Source organism: Gymnoscopelus microlampas, assembly GCF_963454915.1.
Source record: "Gymnoscopelus microlampas genome assembly, chromosome: 8".
Classification (NCBI taxonomy): domain Eukaryota; kingdom Metazoa; phylum Chordata; class Actinopteri; order Myctophiformes; family Myctophidae; genus Gymnoscopelus; species Gymnoscopelus microlampas.
Window position 1 is genome coordinate 42,304,578 of NC_139945.1, and position 23,521 is coordinate 42,328,098.

Sequence of the window (23,521 nt, forward strand, 5' to 3'; positions counted from 1 at the left end):
GTTTTGCATTGTGTTCATACCAGGGGGCTTTACAGCAAGTTGTCCAGAAAGCAAAAAGATTGACGCTATTGTATTTCCTTGTGTACTTTTTGAGCTGGCTCGTAAGGAAATACAAAACAAATTGGGGGCGGGGTCTCAGGCAGAGTACTCAATTCTCTCCGCTTAATATAAACTCACAAATCAGATTGGAAACACAACCCCACTGAATCTGCATTACTGTATGTACTGTATGACCAAGCTTTGTCATACTATGTAGCCCTTCCAACCTCCCACGCTAGGGCTGGGGTACTAGGATGAGGGCAATAAGCACAGGAATAACTATACCTGGGATGTCGTTTATACTCCTCTACACCCTGAAACAGAGCAGTTCCAAGCTGACACTAACAGATGGAGACACTAAAGAGCAGCTCTAAATGTGTACACTTACATTTACTCAAGTCCTCTTCCCTGCCGACACAGTGAATACGCATTTGACATGAAGCTGTGCTTTCACAGATCAATATTGATGTGAAACATATCACATTATGAAAATAGAATTACTGCAACATAACATGCCTACCGTGGGTGACAAGATTATCGCACAACGTCATTACTGTGCATTTCATCACAACATGGCATGTTGTGAGCAGGTGAATGTGTTGTGTGGATGGTGTGGATGGTTTTGGCTGCTCAAATCAGTAGGGGCTGTCTATTTGAAAGGTGTGCACCATAAGAATGTATTTTTAGCAGTATAGTCTTCCTGAGCAGTATGTGGTTGTTTCTGGCTGGATATTATAGAGTGGAGAGACAGCCTCTGATCATGTTTGGTCCGTCACATATTTTTGGTGGCACATAGGGGACCAGGGCAGCGGGAAGGAAGGATGCATAATTACGGCACATGTCTTGTTGACTCAGACACTGTCTATTGGTTGGGCAGGCAAGTGACGAGCTGGGGACAGGGATCAGGGTCGTGTCTCTGAGACATGGAGGAAAGAGGAAGCAACGTGTCTCACATAATGGCGTCGACATTGCGGTCCAAGCGAGGGGAGGTGCAGCCCAAGATCTCTCCTGGTGACAGAGGCCGACATTGGGGCACCAGCACTTCATACTCCGATTTCAGTGCTGTACTCACCGCCTGCATCAGGGAGAGAAATGACAGCAACAGAGAGTGACTGCAAAGGTGAGGAAGGCAGGAGTGAACTTAAGATGGAGGTGGGCTACACTCAGTACACTGTATGAATGGCTACAGGACAGTCTGGGCTACAAGACAAAGAAACAAAGAGGGAGGGAAAACATTTCAAAGTACAAGCTATTTCATTGTAGCATGCGCATATTGTACAGCTGGTAGCAACAATGCAGGCAGTGAAATTCTTGTACTCCGAGCATCCTCAACAGTCTGAATAAAAATGTTATGTACAAAGACAATAAGTTAGAACAGAAATATGAAAAAAAGCAATATACACAAGACAAGCTGCAACAGAAATAGGTAGCCAATTACTCTGAAACAAAAACTGGAAATATATTATTTTAATGAGTGTCAACTGTTGCAAACACCTACACTACATCATTTTAAAACAAAGTGAGAGGAGATTGAGAGCAAAGGCCAATAATGACAGGGAGGATAGCAGTAGTAGTGTAGTTTTAGTTCCTAGCAGAAGTGGAGAGATAAATTGACCGCTTTAAAGTTCAAAGGTAATCCAGGAACATTGTGGGTGAGCCATGCTATGACCGACCTCCTGCCCATACTGAGCAACCTACACAAGCCTACACACCATGAGGCATGAGAGTGAGGGGGAGGCAGGCACAAACACTGTGTGCACAAACACTCATATATAGGCACCGATACATTACACACTTGAACACAGACACACATATGCAACTTTCCCATACAGAACATGACACACACGCGCAGGTGTAAAAATAAACTGGTTACATTAGTGAGGCTAGTGTTGTTGATCCTACATGAGTGGAGCAGAGTGGCAGAAAGCAGGACGGATCTGTGGCGCCAGCAGGGTTACAGCGAGGGAAGCAGCCTGCATGCACCCGCCTGTATCGCTACTGCTTATGTAAAGAGCTGAGATGAGCACCACGTGAACCGAGAGGCTTCACCAGTTCACGCCTCCTTTCAAATCCAAAATAGCTGCATTTTCCGAGCCCACACTTGAACTACACCTCAAAGAAGTGTGCGCTTGCTCATGAAGGAACCAAAGACACCTGGGGAAGAGCATGTATGACGGAAAGAAAGTGACTATGCCTACCTTTGTATGTACGGCATATATGTGCAATGAAAATCTTTCCCTCTCTCTCTGTCTCTCTCTCTCTCTCACACTCACTCACTCACTCACACACACATACACACATACACACAAACAAACAAACAACCTTCGTTCCTGTTCACCTGCAGTGCAGCCACAAACTGAATCGTGCTGACAAGCGCCAGAGAGCGTCCGGAGGGGAAGTTGAACTTGACCGTGTCCAGGAAGTGTGCATTGTCCATCTGGATATCCACAAACACGTAGAGCATCTTAATGCCTGCTGTGGCGTCTATGGGGACTGCATGGAGACAAAGACACGAGAGAGGAGACCCATGAATAATTCACACTGTTATGTCAGGTAGGCCTCTGGCACATACCAAAATATATGCACTATTTATGGCACCTCCAGCCTGTCACTTACACACGTGGCATGTATTCTGTGTTACATTTAGGTCCATACCAGTGCAGTAGTAAGACATGATCTGGTATGCAGTAGGCACCCACGCCGCCACCCTCATTCCATTTAAGTCTCCCCACACATGGAAACTAATGTAAAGGCATACAATTATTTAGGGAAGGAGACGGACACATGCGATTACTATTAATGCCATACATTTCACAGCCCATTTACTATACACTTGGGCCTTCTCTCCCACTTGTAGCCACAAGTGGGAGAGAATCCAAGATTGGGAAAGGGCACAGATTGGGGGTGGGGGGGGTGGGCGCATTATCAGTACCGTTTATCACCATAATTACGGCTCCTCTTGTGTTACATTCAATTTACAGCTCATAAGCGAGAGACATTTTGTGCTAGGATTAAACAAATGGCCCATTATCATGTAAATGTTTTTGAACAAGCATAGCCCACTTGAACGCCCAGATCAATGGGAGAGAGAGATAACGGGAGAAAGGCATGATGACTGGGTGGGAAATGGTGTTGGAGGTTGTGTGAGTGTGAGTGTGAGTGTGAGTGTGTGTGTGTGTGTGTGTGTGTGTGTGTGTGTGTGTGTGTGTGTGTGTGTGTGTGTGTGTGTGTGTGTGTGTGTGTGTGTGTGTGTGTGTGTGTGGAACGGGGAAGTGAGAATGAGAGGAAGGGGTGATGTAGAGGAAAGAGAGGAGCACTGGAAGATATTTTCACTGTTGGTCCAAAAGCTCTAATACATTTCATTGGTTACATATTTATATAACCCAGAGACAGACTTAACCACTTTCAACCTGGTGTCAATGTTTTGGGCATGCTATTATAGGCATACATCATTCATTTTCATCGCATCATTACACTTTGTGAGCTTGTAGTTCGGCTATTTTCACACGACACGTATGACAGTGCGACACCGTCATAAGAAATATAGAGATACATGTTTTCTGCCCGTCAACAACGATATCCACCTGAACAGAGGATCTGCAGGAGATGGACTAGAGAGAGGGGGGGGGGGAGAGAGAGAGAGAGAGAGAGAGAGAAATGGAAAATACCTATAAATGTAGGCCCGAAAATACTTTGGAATTCAATTTTGAAGGGGTTGGGAGGTGGAGGCGGCTAGATAATGTAACTGTATATATTCAGAAAGGTTGGGAATGGGACCGAAGAACCGAAAAAGAGAAAGGGGCAGAGGCGGGGTCGGATTGTCAATTAGCCGCTACCAGAGTGATGAATGGATTAGGATCTGTGCAGAGATGGGAGAGGAACAGAGAGGGATGGATAAAAAGGACGGCTGCTGCATGGCGAGAGGGAGAGGAGTTAAATATAACGTAACACAGCGGGGGGTGGGTAGTGGGTATGGATGTTTAGCAAAAAGTCCAGACTGAGACAAATCTGCGTTGCTGTCTGTGGATTTGTTTACAGGCACTCCCCCCCAAAAAACATGAAGGGCAAAGTAAAGTGGCATTGATCTGCCCTGTCATCACATTAGTATGGCAGCCTGAGAGCACTTAGTCACTACAGTTAGAGAGACAGTCAATGAGACAGACAGGACTTGCACGCTCCGTCAGTGTTTTTATTTGTCTCATTTCCAAGTTAACTCTGTTTCTCCATATGGGTCATACATCAATTCACTCAACACGGCTCATTAACACAGACACACAGAGTGAATAGACACAGACAAAGTTGCATGGATAGAAGGCGCAGCCGAGGAAGGTCTGGGTGATGCATTGCATTTTAATATGCAGTTACACTAAGGTATAGAACCACACCAAGGTAACACATTTGTATGAACACCTTTGCAGCCCTTTGCGGAGACTTTCGCTGTACACAATTAGCAACACCAGAATTACACCAGAAGTCTGGTGTAATTCTAGACAGACGACAATTGTTTGAGGCTCACATCAAAGCCATAGCCTCATCACCCCCACCCTCATCCACCTTTCACTGGTTAACCCATTAAGACCTGAGGACCGATTCTACAAATAACAAATGTCTTCTAAATCCTAACAGTTTTTTGAAAAACGTATGTTGCTAAATCAGTGGTGCTAAAACCGCCAAAATGATATGTATTTGGCCACGGACCCCCATCTGAAAATGTTTTGTTCCAGGGACCCTCCCAGGAACCAAGATTTGAGAATTTTTCAAAAAGAGCAGATCTACAAGCCAACGCTAAAATATAAAATTCTTTCTCGGTTTTAATGGGTCAAGTTCTGCATCACCTACAAATAACTCCTCCTCATTTAATCTCCTCACCTTATCCCCCCCTCCCCCAACTTGGCTTGCAAATTTTAGGGGACGAAGCCTTCAGTGAGGCAGCCGATACCCTCTGGAACTCTCTCCTGACAGAGATTCACCATGCCCCAACTCTGGACACATTTAAATCAGCCCTGTTCTGTTTGTCTACTTGTCTGTTTCTTCTCTGTCATAGTGGAAACTTTACACTGTAAAGCCTCATTGGGTCTCTTGAAAGGATCTACATATGGTATATGTAAGTTATTATTATTATTATTATTGGCTTGTGCTCTATGACACGTTGGGACACAACACGCCAAAGTTTCTACATCATCTCACTCATGCGCACTTACCTCTGACTCTCTGTGGCGATCAGGGGCGGGCTGTTTTTTTTTTGGGGGGGGGGGGGGGGGTGTTTCACTGTCTTAACACCCAGCAACCCTAAGTAAATTACACCACTGCTGAAAAGCATCCCAGCCCAAACAGTAACGTAACTAATACTTGGGCTTTTTATTCTACCACCTAGGATTCAAGAGTTAAAGGCCATAACGTAAAGGGAGCTGTTATAGCGCCACCATGAGGCCGACTGGTGTAATTATTTTTAGCGGTGCTAGCCGCTCTATACCTGGCTTTTGCGTCAACGTTCTGATTGGTCAGGCTCGCCAAGGTTCTGATTGGTCAGGTCCGTCAACGTTCTGATTGGTCAGGCCCGCCAAGGTTCTGATTGGTCAGGTCCGTCAACGTTCTGATTGGTCAGGCCCGTCAAGGTTCTGATTGGTCAGGTCTGTCAACGTTCTGATTGGTCAGGCCCGTCGAGGTTCTGATTGGTCAGGGAAGGGAACTATTCATGACATCAATATTATATCATGAATACAAAATTAGATGGTTTATATAAACTGTAAAAGTCCGGAACATAAACACTCTGGGTACGGCTTATAAATTGTATAGATTATTTCATAACACATACATATCTTTCTGGTACCACATGTATACACACGGACACACAAAGTTTATTTTTTAGGTACCCACTCTATCAGCTATGACAGATCAGTTTTTGCCACTTACCTTGGAATGCATTTGGTGATTCGCTTCCAATGGCACTATTTAGTGCCACTGGAAGCCTTGAAATAAATTTACAGAGATTTAATATTGTTTCTCTAGTATTTCTCTGTGTGTACGTATGTCCGTGTCTATGTCCAGGTGTATGTCCATCCTTATGTTCGTCCTCTGTATTCATATTAACTGGGGTATAAACTGATATTGATATTATATATTAGATATTAATATTGAAACACATATCTATGACAAAATGTATCAAAGGCGCCGCTACCTTCACACAGGTGTGATTTTTTATAATAATTTCGGACTAAATTATGAACCTCGATCCCCTCCAAGTCTTGTAACTCTAGCCCTTACGGTTTCTGAGAAAAAAATACTTGAATGGGCGTTTTTTCATTTTCCCATTAAAGTGGATGGGGAAATTGAATGCACTAATAAATCAATATCAATTAAACTATGTAACCATTGTCTTAGCAAAATGATAGTGCACGATTCCCGGTGAAGCCGGTAATTTTGACATATGGCACGAAATTGGGAAAAAAAACTGTGGGAGGAGTAGCATGCCAAAATAAAGTTTATCTAGAAAGAATAAAGAAGGTAGAGTACTGCCCTGTTAGGGCAACCACACTAATTAAAACCTGGGTCTAGGTTAGCCTCGTATCCGTACTTCCGAACAACAATATCTGGAGTGCAAAGCAGATAATGGTCACTCAGAAGTACCTACAGTATATGTGGCTACTGTAGGTACTATATTGGCATACCAGGCTGTTACAATGGCATGGCACTGGCTGTTAAGGCTGATCCACCATGGATAAGAACTGTAATGCTAGGTTTATGCACAGCCAGCCACTCTAGAACACCTGTCTAGAACAGTTGTAGATTGGCTATTTTTGATAGGTTGTGTGATACTGTCATACGATGAAGTATAAAATAGGGCATTCATTTATGAAATATGGAGGAGATACATGGTTTCTGCCCGACAGTGACGATGTTCTGTTTCTTCAGCAGGTGGGTATTCAGGTTTTTATTCTGTGTTGTTTCTGTCCGAATTCTGGTACTGGCACTATTCCTCTACTGCTCCTGTCTGCTGGTAGATTGTACAGAAATGTAAAACATAAATGTGGATATTATTGCACCATTTTCCTTTTTTAAATCTAATAGAACGGACAGTATGGGTTTCATTCCCTCGTACATTCAACAATATGAGAAACATTAGATTATATGTTGGTGTTGGCCAAACTGTACAAAGGGAAAGGAGGTGAAAATGAAAGATGATAGCTATAAAAGCCAACTAGAGAGGGAAGGAAGAAACATAAAAGCATAGAGAGTCTATCTCTCTCTCTCTCTCCCCCTCTCTCTCTCTGTGTCGAATGACACAGAGTTCCTTTAATCTCCTGCAGGAGTCTGACATATAGCATTCACCGTGATGCTCCACACATCTGAAGCGGGGCTGCCTCATGTCAGTCAGCCTTCACCCAGTACAGTACAGTCAGAAGTGATGGAGGGAATACTAAACATTAATTGATATGATGCGACGACGTGTTAGCTTGTAAGCAGTAAATTATGCATAAAGGCACAGATTTGCACTGGGCAAAGTGCTCAATCTATTCTCTACTAATATGATGTACTTGTTGAGCTGCGCTACAGTTTCTCAGGCCTTCTCCACCCTCACTTAACTCAACGTAAAAGGCCCATGCCTCGGTGATGTTGTGAGGAGAAATGTGAGGCGTTACACTGATCAAGGTTCAGTGTAGAAGAACATGCTTTTCTTAAGGATGGTATTGATCTCATTGTACAAGACTTTTGTCTACTTCCCCTGAGTATACAAGCACATTTGTAGTACGTTTGTGAGTTAGCAGCAACACATGTGTCACACAAGTACAACCCCCCACAAACACACACAGATTTGTACACACATGCACAAGCACAAAGACGTGTGTACGGTACGCACACATAGACACAGAGCTGTCCAATGTATTAATATTCTGTAGGTCATTTCTGGTATTTGGGAGAAGTGGGGCTGTTCTGGCAGCGATATTTCAGAACTATTGATTTAACATTTTCTCCTGTTCAGGAACGGGCAGACAGCGGGCGTGAGGGTGAAAGGTCCTCAAGATCTGCTTGGGGTTTTTCAAAGGACAGCCCTAATGCATGCACCCTATTGATCGTCCCAGGTGACATGCTGCCCAGGCACCAAAAGCCAGACAGGAGTTCTTCACTAAAACTTGCTAGTTAGGTACAGCTGTAGTTCATCCATTTTTCCATCTGTGTCTAAGCTTTGCTTTCCTTTGCACACACACCTATCTAGTATCGGCTTCAGTCCTTCATACATGTTTCTCTTGGTCAGGGGTGGCCAAAAGGTAGATCGCGATCTACCAGTAGATCACAAAGGCTGTGCAGGCAGAACACATGCCATGCCCCTAAAAAAATCAAATTAAAATATTTATAAAATATTTACAAACAAAAATCACAAATCTCCTCCTTTTTTTGGCATCTGCCACTTGAATTAAGGTGACTTGATTGATTGACATCAAGAAGGGCCCGTCAGCTCCCTTCAAGGCTTCTTTAGCAGGCAAACCCGCAATGCAATGCTTTGTTTTCAAGTGTTGCGCAAGTCAGTAGCATTGCAAAGTTATATAAACATATGCGAGGCAAAGAACACGAAAACCTACCACTTCCATACAGAATGGGAGGAAGTATTACTTTCCACTATTTCCCATTCCAAGTGCGTTTGCACACACAAGCACGCACACACACATCACACACATAGATTGTAACCTACTGTTCCATTCAACATTTTTAGACTTAAAGGGGAAGACCACTCATTTTCAACATTAAACCATGTCTTTAATACACCTTAGAGCTGTTGTGTGGAAATAAGAAAAAAGTCCCCCCCCCCCTTCTATGTTGCCTAGAAAAGGATAATTGATTGAGGTCATGTGATCAGTGACATACGCACGGTGTACTTTTGGCTCCGCCCCCTCAGCCAAAAGTACTGAGGTACAGGAGGTCAAAATGCCTATTGTTGAGGAAAACATAATTGGTCTCTCAGCAATCTGACACATTTCAGTTCAACCACAAGCTGACAAAATGACAAAGCCTTACAAATGAATGGCATTGTGTTACATGTATTACAAGTGCTTTGTATTACATGTATTAGATTTAAGTATCTAACCCATGCGTGGGCACCCAGGCTACTCTAGGTGGTATAATTGCTACTCTACATGCATGTGCAAATACACATGCAAGTTAAACACAGGTAGAGGGGAGAAACAAAGTGAGAGCCTTCAGGTGAGCAATGGAGGGGGGATGGAGAAGAGGAAATAAGAGAAACGTATAGAGAAAGTGACTCACTCAGACAGCTATGGCCATAGTGCACCATAAAATCAGCTCCCAGGGCACGGGCAGTGAAGTCGTCCACACAGCAGGCCCCATACGTCACATCCCCCATCACAATAGTGTCTGCTTCTGTGAATCTGGGAATGACACACACACAACACACACACAGGTACACTAATCAGTGCAGTCGCAACCCGTACGCACCTCTCCCCCAATCGTTACCACAGTGATCAATACACACAGCATAGCGAGCTGTGTTGGGGAGATTATGATAGAGCTGAATGCGATCAATCTACCCCCCACTCATCGGAGACAGAGCACACTACACAGTGCCTGCTGGGATGGCACTCAATGACTGACACAAACGCTTCATAGCCGACGACTAGCCAATGGGACCTTGAATGGTCCCAAAGCTGACTGTGAGTTCAAGTCCACCCTAACGGGAGTCAACGGGTCTGAAATCAATAGCGGGAATGGAGGTAGACTAGTCAAGTAGGAGAAAGAGCCAGGGCTGGTACTGTAGATATAGAAGCAGATTTGATGATAGGGGTCTGTGTCAGCCAATCCCTGGCTTGGATTTGAAAGCACATCTGGCTGTTAAGAGGATGACTGATCTCAGCAACAGATGATGAGAACGGATTGAACAGACTGTGGGGGCCTAGCTCTCTACCAAACAAAACTAAAAAAGTTGAAAAACAACAACAAAAACAGGCAAGTATGGATTTAGATCTGATGGAAAGAACAGTCAATGTAGCTGTCCAAAAGGGAGGAGAAAGCAAAAATGGAGATATGTCTTTTATCATTTCAAGAAGAATGAAATTCAAGGTGAAATCCACGAAGGCTAAGTTAAATGATAGGACAAAAAGCAACTGGGGATGGCACAGAGACACTGCAGGGTAGGGAGGCTGGGTATTAAATGGTGTTTTTTTGCCTGGTGTTTGTGGCTCAGTGTTGACAGATTTAGGCTAGATAGGTAGTGTTGATAGTAGAGTGAGAGGGGGGCTTGGGGAGAACACAAGTAGCAGTACAGAGACTGCAGCAGAACTGCGGCTATATAAACCAAAAAAGACTCATTATTATCTCTTCTGTTGCCCAGTCTCTGAACTCAAATCCACCAGCTGTCTGTCTGTCTGTCCGTTTCTTCTCAACGCTCTGTTTGGGAGCCTGCAGGACTTTTCTTTTTTATATGAAGTATTGAGATGTTGAAGAGGATGACTAAAACTATATAGAAACAGGGCTATAAAACATATTTATATATATATATAAACATATGGTCAATTTTGCGTTCATACGGTTGACGCACCATCTGGCCAGCAACTCAGTGCACCGCTATTGTGTGAATGTTTTTAAGCTCATCCACCTGCATCCTGTGGTTTTCTCGTTGTCTTTCTCTTTGGCTGTTTTCCTCCAATGGCTGCTGCTCTCAGTGTGAAGGACAGCTTGGGCCAGCTGAGCCCAGGAAAACATAGCGGGCAGATAGAGCAACTCATCTCGTAAATAAATATTTGCTTTAGAAGATTTCATTTGCTTATCCTCCTCTCTCGTCAAGGTCTTGATTTTGTTCGTGTGTGTGGGTGTGTGTGGGTGTGTGTGGGTGCATGTGCGTGTGTGTCCATGCGCGTTGCAGTGCCCCTGCTGCTCATTATGCAAATGCAATCGAGAGCAGCACGGTGATAATGGGTTACTGAGAATCATGTAATCCCTCCGTGCAGAGATCTGTGAACTTAGCGCTCCAGTTGGCTCGCTTGCCAGTTTAACTTCTGTCCTAGAATTTGACAGCTACCACTTTGTTTGGAGACACATACATGTGTGCATCCTCCAAAAAGCTAGAGGTTACCCCACTCGTTACTCATTCATTGATATTTGCCTGATGAAGACCTACAGTATAAGGTTGAAATATTTTTTTATCCCACGATTTTTGTAACCCATTTTTTCACCCAGTGCCAATTGCCTAAGCTTGTAATCCTGGGCACTACTCTCCCTCTGCCAGACTGGGGAGAGCCCTGAACTGAGCTCATGCTTCCTTTAAAGCATGAAGAGTGAGCAGGCCGATCAGCTGACAGGGGGGAGTTTCCCCTGGTAGAATGTAGCGTGTGGAAGGAACACGTTATTCCCACCAGTTCCTTTCCCCATCAGGTGCCCCGGCTGACCAGGGGGAGGCAGTATAGAGATTATATTACTGTCCTAGGGGACACGGGGAGAACATGCAAACTCCACACAGAAAGGCCCTTTTGCCAACCCCACCTAGGGTATGGGCACTGATGACGCGGGGGAGAGATCACGCCCCCAGCGCCCACAGCGTCCCCGGCGGGAATCGAACCCAGGACCTTCTAGCTGTGAGGCGACAGCACTACCGACTGTGCCACCGTGCCCCCGAAATGTTGCACCTTTAAAGAGAATAAAATAATGTTGGCAGCTTTAAACCAGTTTGCAGATGTTTTTATCTTCTTCTCCTTGATATTTGCCTTGATGTCCAGCACATGGCCTAAATACAGGTACAAGATGTGCACACAATCTCCTCTGTGAGGTACACCACTCGTTACAACAGAACACGGAGGAGACCCACAGAATATCACGCAGCTCCACGATCATCATCTACAATGCAAACTACAGCATAGCCAAAACCGTTGGATCGAATCTAACCGTCTCGCAGTCAGAAATACCATTATCACACTCATCTCATTGAAAAAGCACATGTCATTATTCCAGTGAGTGTATACTGAATAAAGATACTGGCAATACATTAGACAAATCGGACGCCCCAATGAGACGTGTTCTTCAGAGTAATTACTGGTCAAAGAACGGTACCCGGGGGGCGTCCGGGACAGGTGGCGCCAGGGTAAAGTTCCTGCTCACCACCACCATGGAGACTGGGGTTCAAACAATACCCTACGGTGCCACTGACTTGGTTGAGCACTCCAATATACACAATTGGCATGCATAGAAAGAGAGGTAAGGCAGAGACAGAGGTAGAAACTAAAATCAGAGAGCCACACATCCCCCTCTTGCGCCCTCTTTCCACCCTAACCCCTCCTCTCACCATTTATTCTAATGAATATAAGTCACATCTCCATTTAGTCATCTCTTCTTTTCCATTGCCTTCCCTCCTTTTTCCCATTCCCTTCTTCTATAATTCTCTCATTCCCTCCTTGATAGGCCGCAATCCATTTCCACTTTCCTCAGGGTATTTCAGCTCTGATTTTGTCGCACAACCCCCCGCCCCCCATTCTCAGGCTCTAGAGCTCAACCATTTTAACTGAAATGTCATTAAGATGCAATTAAGATGTTGGAGAAGTCTGTGAACTCAATAACAGTCCTTGTTAATTAGGGGGCCTCTTTAGCACACAGCCCAGTATGTGTGATGTACTGCTCACTGACTGCTTGTCAAAACAACCACCGCGGAGTGCAAATGCAAGTCTATGAGCAACAGTAGGTGCGAAGGGAACAGGCTAACAGTCAATGAATGCATCACTGCATATTAGCAAAGACGTTATTGATGTGCTGGATTCATAGAGAATGGCAGAGCGGCCATGAGAGCAGATCTATCCTCTTCCAGCTGTCCGCGGGAGATGAAATCCTTGTCTCACAATGACAGGAATGTCATCATAGTACCAGGGTGGAGGAGGACCTGATGGTCCATCTCCACAGTTAAGCACTGTCACACGAGACACATGGCACGACAAACTTGTCCACTGTCCCCGAAATACAAAGCCATCATGACAATTAACAGACTGCATTTTAAACAGCGATGCGCTGCCGCCGTGTGTTGGATTATCAGGTGCCTCTGCGTATGTGTGTCTGTGTACAGTACATGTATCCTGTCATGTTTTACATCTGGGTTTGATGCTTTTACGTTTTGAAAAATACAGTCATGCCCCCAAGACATCTAACAGTCACATCATTCCATTGCAATGCCTGAAATGCAAGTCATGTGTAATGTAAATAAAGTGAGTAAGACAAGCACAGATGCGGATGAAATATAAAAGCCAACTGTATCTCTCTCACACACACACACTCACTCTCTGACTCTCTCTGCTGTCCAGAGGCAAAGCACAATTACTATCCAAACCGATGACAATAATTGTTTTGATATTGCTTGTGATTATGAAAAGGCATTGTGCCGGGGGGGGGGGGTGGAGCAGAGATTTAATATTGGATTGTGATTACAAAAAGATTTGCATTACTTAAAACAAATTATCTTTTACTTTGGACTGAAAATATTATGTTATGTTATGTTGTAAACTTCACTGGCACACTGTATGTTAACAGCATGTTAATAAACAAGAGAACTTAGAGATGGACCATGTAAATGTGGCAGATGTATCCATACAAGCTCTTTAATAATTTCATCTGTAGTCTCTGGAAAGATTGATGGTTTCACAACCATAAAGAACATACAGTACATAACACAAATGCACCGAAAAACATTGCCAAGATGCATTACGAGCAGCATGAGAATAATCCAGTATTCTAGCACAGGAAAGCTCACACAGCAGGAAACATAAAGCATAGCACAGGCATCTAGATGACAGTAACATAAAGCAAGACAACACATCACAATGAACACATCATAATTATGACATTGTAACATTATTTGTCAGTGCAATAAATAGGCTAACGTTCTCGTTCTTGAGAGACATCATCAGAGCATGGTCCATTTGTTTCATGAATCATGAATCATTTTTTTCATTTAAGCAGGGTAGATTATCTCTTTGAGCTGGTTTGCGTTTCACTTTCTTCATTAAGTTATGTGTGGTTGTTTGTCCAGCCATGAAAGAATTACAGTTACCATCCATACTGTGTGCAAAATGTCCATTCCAATTTAATTCTTTAGTTAGCTTTAGGGAATTATACTAGTCTACTTTTTGCCTGAGTAAATGTTTCTGAGGAACTAGTCATCCCGCCTCAATGTATAAATCAACGACTCGACCCGCCCCGCGACCCGCGATGAAAAAAAAAAAGATAATCATTCATGAGTGAGTGTGAGTGAACTGCTGCGCGACACCGTAGCCTACATCGCACAATAGAGCCTATAAACAAATTAATATATGTTTTGGCCTTTACATATAGCAACCTTAATATGCAAAAGCTACAGCTTGTGTTTAGTTTTGTTAATGTTATACATGAATGATGGCGTAAGGGAGGTTGATTACTTGCCTTAGTTGCCTGTAATATGTGTGTCACCAACTTTCACCAGTAACACTTTATCCATTGCAGACAGACAGACAGTCACTGTGCTTGCTTGTATAATATCCACGACCCATACGAGTTCTGGTTTTGACGGGTTTTATTATCGTGAAGTGGGTCCGGCTTGGTTCATATTCTATCACTTCGGGACCCCAGTTCTGCTTATCATTACACCCGAGCGAACCACCCGTACGCAGCACTGATTAGGAGGAGATGCAGCTGTGTAAAGCTTAATTTGTGCTTCGCCGTATGGCGGTGTTGTTGCGTATCGAAAATAGCGGACATACAAGCTCACAATGCTGCGCGTTGCAACGTGCTGTGAGCTTGTAGGTCTGATATTTTCAACGCGCAACACCATGGTACGAAGAATGGGCTGATCTATGGGATAACTGCAGCGCTGTGAGACACAGCAGCACCAGGTTGTCGGGAATGAACCCACACTGACATTGTCAGATCATGATAAAAACGTTAAATAATTATGATGGGTTTTAATGGTAGTTTTATCCAAATATTAATATTAATAATAGGCTTAAATGTGATTTTTTTTTGCGTGTGAGAGTGGTGTTGATGACCCGCAACACCCGCAACCCGCATAATTGCCTCTGAAATCTTGACGGTCCGCCCGCGCCGCGGGTTGACCCGCGGGACCCGCGGGTCACGGGTCAACCCGCGCATCACTAGTAATTAGTGTGGTAGGGGCCTATTTTATAAAAGAATCCCAAAATCATGAAGTAAACGTGCAATCAACCCCAAATGTGAATCACAATCGAGGGTTGTGTCCTCAACGGATCGCCAAAATCATTTCTACTTTGACAAAACATGATTTTTGCGGGGATCAATCCTCTCAAAATGAATTACAAGTGATCTCAGGAGTGACAATGTAATTGGCTTGTGGGAGGACCCTATTTCTTAGAAACAAAATGCCATATATCACGAACGCAGGATCCGATCAGCACAGTTTTGACGGCACACACTCAAGCATATGTCAAATCGACCGTGGCCGCAACCCACGACTCGTGCCGGTGCAACCACACTTGCAATCAGAGCACTTATTATTTTATTTTTTTTCTCAACTTTGTCACTTGAGATTTTGCTAACAACCTAAACAGCAACATGTTTTGGCTACTGGGTCTAAAATATATTTTATATATTCCGTTGGAATGATTGTTTCACCCCAATTAAAGCTCTCAGAAAGCATGACCTTCTGGCTGGCTTCTGGCCTTAATTTCACTCTATTGGTTGGAAACTAGTGATAATGGACAGATATTTTAAAACCACAGACAGAAGAAAAAGGAGTTCAAGCCACTTGAAACATAACATTTTACCACAAATTAGCCCTCAAAGAAACCTAATAAGCATACACTGCTTCATCTATGTGTGCTAAACTTTTACACAGCCCCTTTGCTGTCACGGTGATTTATGTACAGCAAAAATATTACAATCTCCCAGCTGTGTGCCACGATGCACTGACACAGCCCTGAGACAAGCCTGGGGGCCTAGACACTGCCTGCACGCGTGTGCGCCCGTGCGAGCGTGTGTGTGTGTGTGTGTGTGTGTGTGTGTGTGTGTGTGTGTGTGTGTGTGTGTGTGTGTGCGTGTGTGTGCGTGTGTAGCTGAACACCACAGAAGAGAGGGGAGAGGACAACAAAAATGATAAAAGAAAATGTCCCAGACCAGCAAATCCATGAAATGCCGATACTACTGTTATTGAGAAATTTGCACTGGAAACTTGTTATATTAGAATTTTGTTAATGGAAACAAATGAAATTAGCTAGCTAGCAACTGTTTTTTTGTTTTGTTCAAAATATTGAAACGAGTTGGAGACTTGCTCGCACATTTTGTGTAAAAATCGTCCTCACTGACGACCATGGCTGGAGGTGAGCACACGTTGAGCAAAACGAAACTCATTAAAAACGATACACAGCACATCAAGTTATAGATACAGCAAGTATCTGTATCTACAATACAATTTCAGTTGACAGTCATACTCTACATTATTTCAGTACTGCACATAATTTGATCAATACTTTGTTCACTCATGGTGTTATCATTTAATGCCTTGCTGTAATTTATTCAATGATTGGTTTATCTTTTCTCTGATCAGGCATTTTTTTCTCTCCTTGGTTTGTTTAATGGCAAAAGGAGGATTATAACTTTGAAATAAGTAACTTGACCGTCTGTGCTTTATTTTGAGTATATATACTGTATGCAAAACAGAGCAATTGCCTGGATTTATAATAACAGTCATTATTTTGGTGAACTACTCTATAAACATTCTGAGCTAGGTATAAATTCCAAAAGGTTATTCAAGATATTGTTCAAAAACACTGTATGTTCTCTGTTTGTGAGCGGGTATTTACAGGTTAAAGACATTTCAACGAGTACCGGATTGGCTAGTCCCATCCTATATAATTGTGGTCACATATCCCATAGCCTGGGGGGATGGTGGGTCTGAGGACAGAAATACCACAGTTGTCTTTGACCAAAGTGCAAAATATTCTGCAATAGAGTTCCTTGGGGTTAGTTGCGGACAGACAGATAACACACACAGTAGTGATGCGCGGGTCGGGTTTTTTCATGACCCGCCCCGCCCCGCGACGGAACCCAACCCGCGAACCCATATATAAATCTATGGCTCAACCCGCCCCGCGACCCGCAATTTTTTTTTAATTCTGTAAAATCATGGTTACAAAATAATCCCCAAGTGTATTCAAACTGTTTTATTGTTATTATTCTTATTCTTATTAGGAATAAAGACAAAACAAGAGCATGTGATTTTTCTTTTTTTTTGCGTGTGAGAGCGGCTGACCCGCTCACCCGCAGCCCGCATAATTGCCTCCGAAATTCTGACTTGACCCACCCGCGCCGCGGGTTGACCCGCGGGTCCCGCGGGTTACGGGTCAACCTGCGCATCACTAACACACAGGGGTTAAAAGAGTCCTTGGCCTGCAAAGCGGAGATAAATACTGAACTATGAAGGGAGTTCAATGTTGACCAGACATATTGTTCTTTCTCATACCTAGCCTGCACACTCTATGTTATTGTACAGCAGGTTATGCGGCCATTCCACAGTCGCCACCAGCAGTCAGCACTAATAATAGCAGGGGTGGCAGAGTGGTCTCACAGGAGAGAGAGGGTGACAGGGAAGGTCAGCGAGGGTATAGACAATTGAGAGGCAATGCTACACCTCCATGTGTGACACAGGTACATTACAGACAGACGGCTCCACTCAGCACACATGGCATGTTTGCCTATTTTCTAGGAACATCAACACACACAGAAGCACCAACATGTGTGTGCCATACTCTCACGAAACCTTTCCTTGTACATAAAAAGATGTGAGCGTAAGATGTGTGGATAAAATATTTCCTGCACCTGATTTTGGCTAATTTCATCTCAGACACGAGCAACACCCCCTCCCCCCCACCCTCCAACGCTCAATCTCAGCTGCACATCGGAACAGGTTTGTGTGTGAGAGAGAGAGAGACAGAGACAGAGAGAGAGAGCGAGAACATATTGGCATAGGGAAAGACTCCTCTCCCTAGGTAGGAGAGTAATTCAGGAGAGACCAACCCTCATTATTTTCTTTTTAAAAAGAATCAAGTTAGTGGAAGCAAGGGACAGAAATTGTGGTAGAGGACTAAAATGAAAATCTCAGAGAGGAGTTGGTCTTAGGAAGGGGAAAAAGCAAAGTGACAGAGGAGGATGTCGGGGGTCGGGGGATAAGAGATGGGAGTGGGTTAAAGAGAGAGAGAGAGGGAGAGAGAGAGAGGGAGATGTGAGGACGGGGGTTAAGTATGTGAGGCCGATGATCGCCTTTCCTGCAGGGTTTCGTAATATTAATAAATCGAATAAAGTTATGTGTAATCTGCTTTGCATCACACAAAACATGCAAACCATCCTGACAAATTACAACCTTCCAAAAAGAAATTTGGCAAATGTCACTGCACAGGTCGATTAAATGCCCTACTGTACAGTACTTCTTTCTTTCTGTCCATCCATAACCCCTGCCCCCTCTCCCCTTCTCCCCCTGTCTTCCCATGGAGTTCTCCCATTTTGTTTTTATGGGATCTCCCCCCCCACAGAGAGAGTGAGTATTGCAGAGTCTAAGTGCAGCCACTAAATATCCCACGAGTAGGAAGCAGGGCAAAGAGAGACACTGAGGCATGGATAAGGATAATTCCTTTTAACAGGTTGTTCATGAAAGTCCTTGCGGTCTTGTTTCCAAGACCGAGGATGGGACGATGCTCGTACAGATGTTTACCGTAAGGTAGGCATGGTCCTTGAACCGCCCTGCAAAAGAAGATCATTTACTGCTATTTCTGTGAGTGTATCTGTATGTGTGCAATCAAAAGTGCAATCAAAAGCCCCGCACACAGGGTCACTATGAAGAGGACCTGCAGCTTCATCAAGAACTGCACAGAGGAGGAACCCATGAAAGTGCCACGATCCAATTTACTACAGCACGCTGTAGTAAATCTAGAGAGAACTAGAAAATAAATGGACAAATGGATACATTATCACAGAGCATTTGAATGTGTAAGTAAAACTAAATAAGAGTATACAGTAATAGTTATTACAAGTATCTCACATTTAACTCTGGAGGGTAGAAACTAAAAGCTGGTCCTATAAAGATCCTAATGTCCTGTCTGAAAGGACTATCAGATCTGTAAGAGCATAAAGAGATGAATGAATGATAATGGGAGGTATTAAAAGCTATTGTGCCGTTAACTCAGGAACAGAGCGAAAGACCAAAGCTTTCTCAGAACAGGTGAAGCTGGAGCCTCTGGCTCAAAATGCTCATTCAAAACATTCAATTTCCGCTTAGCCTTGTGAAAATGTATTACTCCAACAGGGCATATCAAATGCCCATTTATGAATACCCTTTTCATAGGGCACTTTAAAATCCATCAGTTAACAGTCACAAATGAGCCAGAAAGGTAAATGTAAAACTAAGAACAGAGGGACAGAGGGAGATTTGGCCACAATCTAACGTGCATTCAAATGCTCAAATTGGGAGAAGATTATATATTTTACAAAATAACAGAACATTACTGCCTTCCCTAGCATATTATTCACCAAATAGAAGAAGGTAGTCACAATTTTGAGATGAAAACTATTACAAAGAGCTTTTACTGTGGAGATTGATGAAGTTAAAGTCTGACAAATGCCCCCCCATCGCCACTAAAGTGTCCTTACATCATCTGTCACTTTAGCCCCTGAAGTCATTTGATGGTCCCTTGCCCCCTCTATTCATTTTCACAACCAGTCTCAGCTCCTCTAGTCTGTACATCACACCAGCTCTCCTTTCAAACATTCACACGTTCAAATATTTCCCTCAGCTCAAGACGGCTCTCAAGAGCTTTGGGCCTTTCTTCTGCTCACCTCATAAACATGATATTATCCCCTCATGGCAACTCTTTACTTTCTCCATTTCAGGAGTACAAGTAAGATGCGTTGACCTTTTTCCATTGAGAAGCCCAGGTACAATGAGACGCCAAGTGAAAGCCTTTTTCAGGGCATATCTACTGTGTTCTGGTTGTACATCCTCAATGTTGCTTCAGAAGTGGAGCATCGAACACTCTGCACCAATATTGCAGTATGCCAATGTTTATGTAAAACAGGATTGCAATTAATGTTTTCACACTCAATACTTTTCTATTATTCACAATTTGCAGTTCCCAACTCATTCTATTCACTTCCAGAAGAATATCAATGTCAGTGCAATTACTGGGAGAGGACATTTTAAAAGCCCCAAGCTCATTTCCATGTACATGAGCATATGTCCATATTCTCCCCATACATTTTTCCCTCGTGTGCATAATATTATGCATGTCTCTACGAGTGCAATTATGTGGCTGGGAATGCGCCATCCAAAACGAGCGTGATTATGGCTGGTCTGAGTGCTGTTGGGTAGAGTGGTGTTGGGAAGGAAGAGAGAAGGGTGAGAAAAAAGTGGTAACCTTGAGCACTGTGCATCGGTTTCCGTAGCATACTGTACATACCCAAGAATAAGGGAAATATGTTTATGTGATTATTTCATAAGAGTATTGAGTCAGACATTACACTGGTGGCCCTTCCGCTGGGCCGCCCACTTGCAGTAAAGTAGAATTACAGACTAGTCAGTTCCCCGCTGTGGTTTCTTCACCAACTAGTCCGATTTCATTTGGGAGTTAAAGGGTAGACCTTTGGACTCCTAAACCAGATCAGACCGTCTGACTGATTCATTCACTCTTGTCCGAGATATGAAGAGTCAAGGAGGATATAACCTTTTTTTCTTATATCTCAGAAGAGCCTGAATTGCATTTACGCGACAGCTCGGGCAATTTCCAAGGTGTTCCCCGCCAACCCAATATACTACACACAGTATCACCACCAATTACTTTTCCAAGTCTGTCCAGGTGGAGAAATTTGATATAGATTTAGCAAATACAGAGGTAAGTCGGTCTCTTGGTGATCCTCCAGGGAGACAGGTGTGGCTGATTCACATTACACTCTTCAACACCACTGCCTCTACATCAGGGGAAAAAAGCACTGGTGTCGCTCCACCACAGAGACATGGAGCAGTCCCTATACGCTACCTGGGGCAGTCATAGTAAGAGCCTGAATGTTCATTCCCGAGCACTCGCCCCGTACGTTGTGACTATGAAGTATACTTCATATGAAAGCTGTGGGTTGTGAGCGAGGCAGTGATATGGAACAATGGGAGGTCTGGCTGGGTAGTGACAGGTTTCTGAAGAGGTTATCGGTGACTGTTGATGATGAGAGGCTCTTATGAGTTCAACATGGGCATTGGCTGGGCAGTGAGGGGTATGCCTGGAAGGAAAGCTCATTAGTCAGAACATGCTCTGTGAGTGGATCTGCGGGCCCCGGTTCTATCCAAGCCCAGTGTGAGGTCCTTATCAAAAGGAGCCAGAGACAGACAGTGGTATTATATGCACACAAACACACGCACGCATGCATGCACACCCAGCTTGTTACCTACAGCTCAGCTGTGCTGTGGGTGGGAAGAGAAAAGAGTGGTGAGGAGAGGGCAAGGAGGTGCTATACAGGCTCCTGCCAGGTTCCATCCTAATTGTAGCACTGACATTTACCCTGGGAGGCCGTGGGCCATGGCTGCTGCCACCACAGAATTGATTCCACCTCCTTGGAATTAAATGAGCCCATTCTGATGAGTAGACGGAGTAAACTTCAATATAGGAAAATATCTTTGAACTACAATGAACAAGCAAACAAGTAAATATAAAATATACATAAACTGAAATCTTATTTTACCACTTAAGAATTGCCTACATCTACAAGCTCATAGCTTGGAGCCTGTAGAGTTTTTGAAAACATTTGAAGAATTTAGCTTATGCCCAAAATAGGAATGCCAGGTTGACCAAAGTATTTAAAAGGGTTAGACACATCGGCTGCATAATTGGCCATACCGATGTCATCAAAAATAGTCAAATTATGGCCAATATATCAGCCAGGCCGAAATATTGGTCGGGCTCTAACCATGATTATAGGTGAAAGGCCAACATCTCCAAGTACAGCCGCACAGTTTTAATGCCAGGAACACAGTGGCAGAGGACATTAAATGCTAGCGCAGTGGGCAGGATTGGGCCACGAATGAATGGGGTGACGGTGATGGACCTACACACCCTTCTCTCTGGTAACTTCACTACCTCTGTCCTTCCTTTGTGGAAAAAGCAGCAGCGGCAGTAAATGTTAAAGGTAGTTCATAAAAGTACCATTCAAAGTTAGATGGAGACAGCTGGCACACTATCAAAGCCAATAAAACATATGGTGGGATGACAACACACGCATCATCACCTGCCTGCCAAAATTACCCGTTCTTTCTGTTTTGAAAGCTTTCTTTCCTTCTGTTTACTTGAGTTCACGTCCCTTTGAGTTCCACGCATATCATCAACAGCGGGTGTGTGAAAGAGTGAATCACAGAGAAAGAGGGCACTGACACTGCAAAGAACACTGCTTACCCTGCCTGCAGGGTTAGGAAACTGATTACATATACTCAGTGGTATAAATTAACTAAGTGCATTTACTCAAGTACTGTACTTAAGTAAATATTTGAGGTATTTTGACTTTACTGGAGTATTTCCAATTTTCAGTACTTTTACTTATACTCCACTACATCTCAGAGACAAATATTGTACTTTTTACTCACTACAATTATTTGAAAGCTTGAGTTACTAGTTACTTTTTAGATTTTGATAATTATTACAAAACATACATTACTCACTTCAACCCTACGTTTTGGCCATTTGAAAATAGCAGATCTACAAGCTCACAATGCGCCACGATGCGACGCATTGTGAGCTTGTAGATCTGCTATTTTCAAAGGATTTTAATACATTTGAAAACTTGTGAAATGGGAAATGAGTACTTCTACTTTTGTACTTGAGGTATATTTTAATACTACCGCGTTTGTACTTTTACTCAAGTACATTTTGAACTCCAGGCTTGTAACAGAGTATTTCTACATTGCAGTATTTGATACTTTTACTTTTTGGTTAAAATAAGTGTTAAATAGCTCTATATTGTGATAGTACTCATTGCTATAGAGTGTTTGTTCAGTAAAAGGAGTCTCCTTGTCTCTCCAGCTCTTTATAAAACAGAAAATGCATTTTCGTTTCAGTTTCATTTCCAATTTAATCCAATCAGGACAGAGAACTCAATCAGGATATAGATTAAACAAGTGAAATTGGAAGTGATGACACTAATAAATGAGCAGGCAAATTTGGAACTGGAACACTATAGAAATTAAGCTTAAAAATGGGTACTTTCTCCTGATTGGCTGAGATATTGACACCTACCGGAAAATGTATTTTCTGTTTATTAAAGAGCTGGAGAGATGGGGAGACTCCTGTTACTGAACAAACACTCTATAGCAATGATTACTATCAGAATATAGTGCTTTAACCTTTTAACAAAATACTTTTTGTTTTAACCCAAAAATATCACTTACCCTACCTTTAAGTAAGAAATGCGAGTACTTTTTCCAACACTGCAGATACTGTAACTGTACCTGTAACAGGTTACATGT

At 43.3% G+C, this 23,521-nt stretch overlaps 1 protein-coding gene across 1 annotated transcript in view; it reads right to left on the reverse strand.

The window, feature by feature from the left end:
• Window positions 1-23,521, reverse strand: part of dph1 (diphthamide biosynthesis 1) — an 82,590-nt gene that overhangs the window by 25,660 nt on the left and 33,409 nt on the right. Inside the window, exons 4-6 of the mRNA XM_084064825.1 lie at window positions 9,301-9,422; window positions 2,378-2,532; window positions 993-1,114 (exon numbers count right to left, since the gene is read on the reverse strand). Of these exons, the coding sequence (XP_083920951.1) occupies window positions 993-1,114; window positions 2,378-2,532; window positions 9,301-9,422 (399 nt within the window). The remainder of the gene's footprint in view (window positions 1-992; window positions 1,115-2,377; window positions 2,533-9,300; window positions 9,423-23,521) is intronic.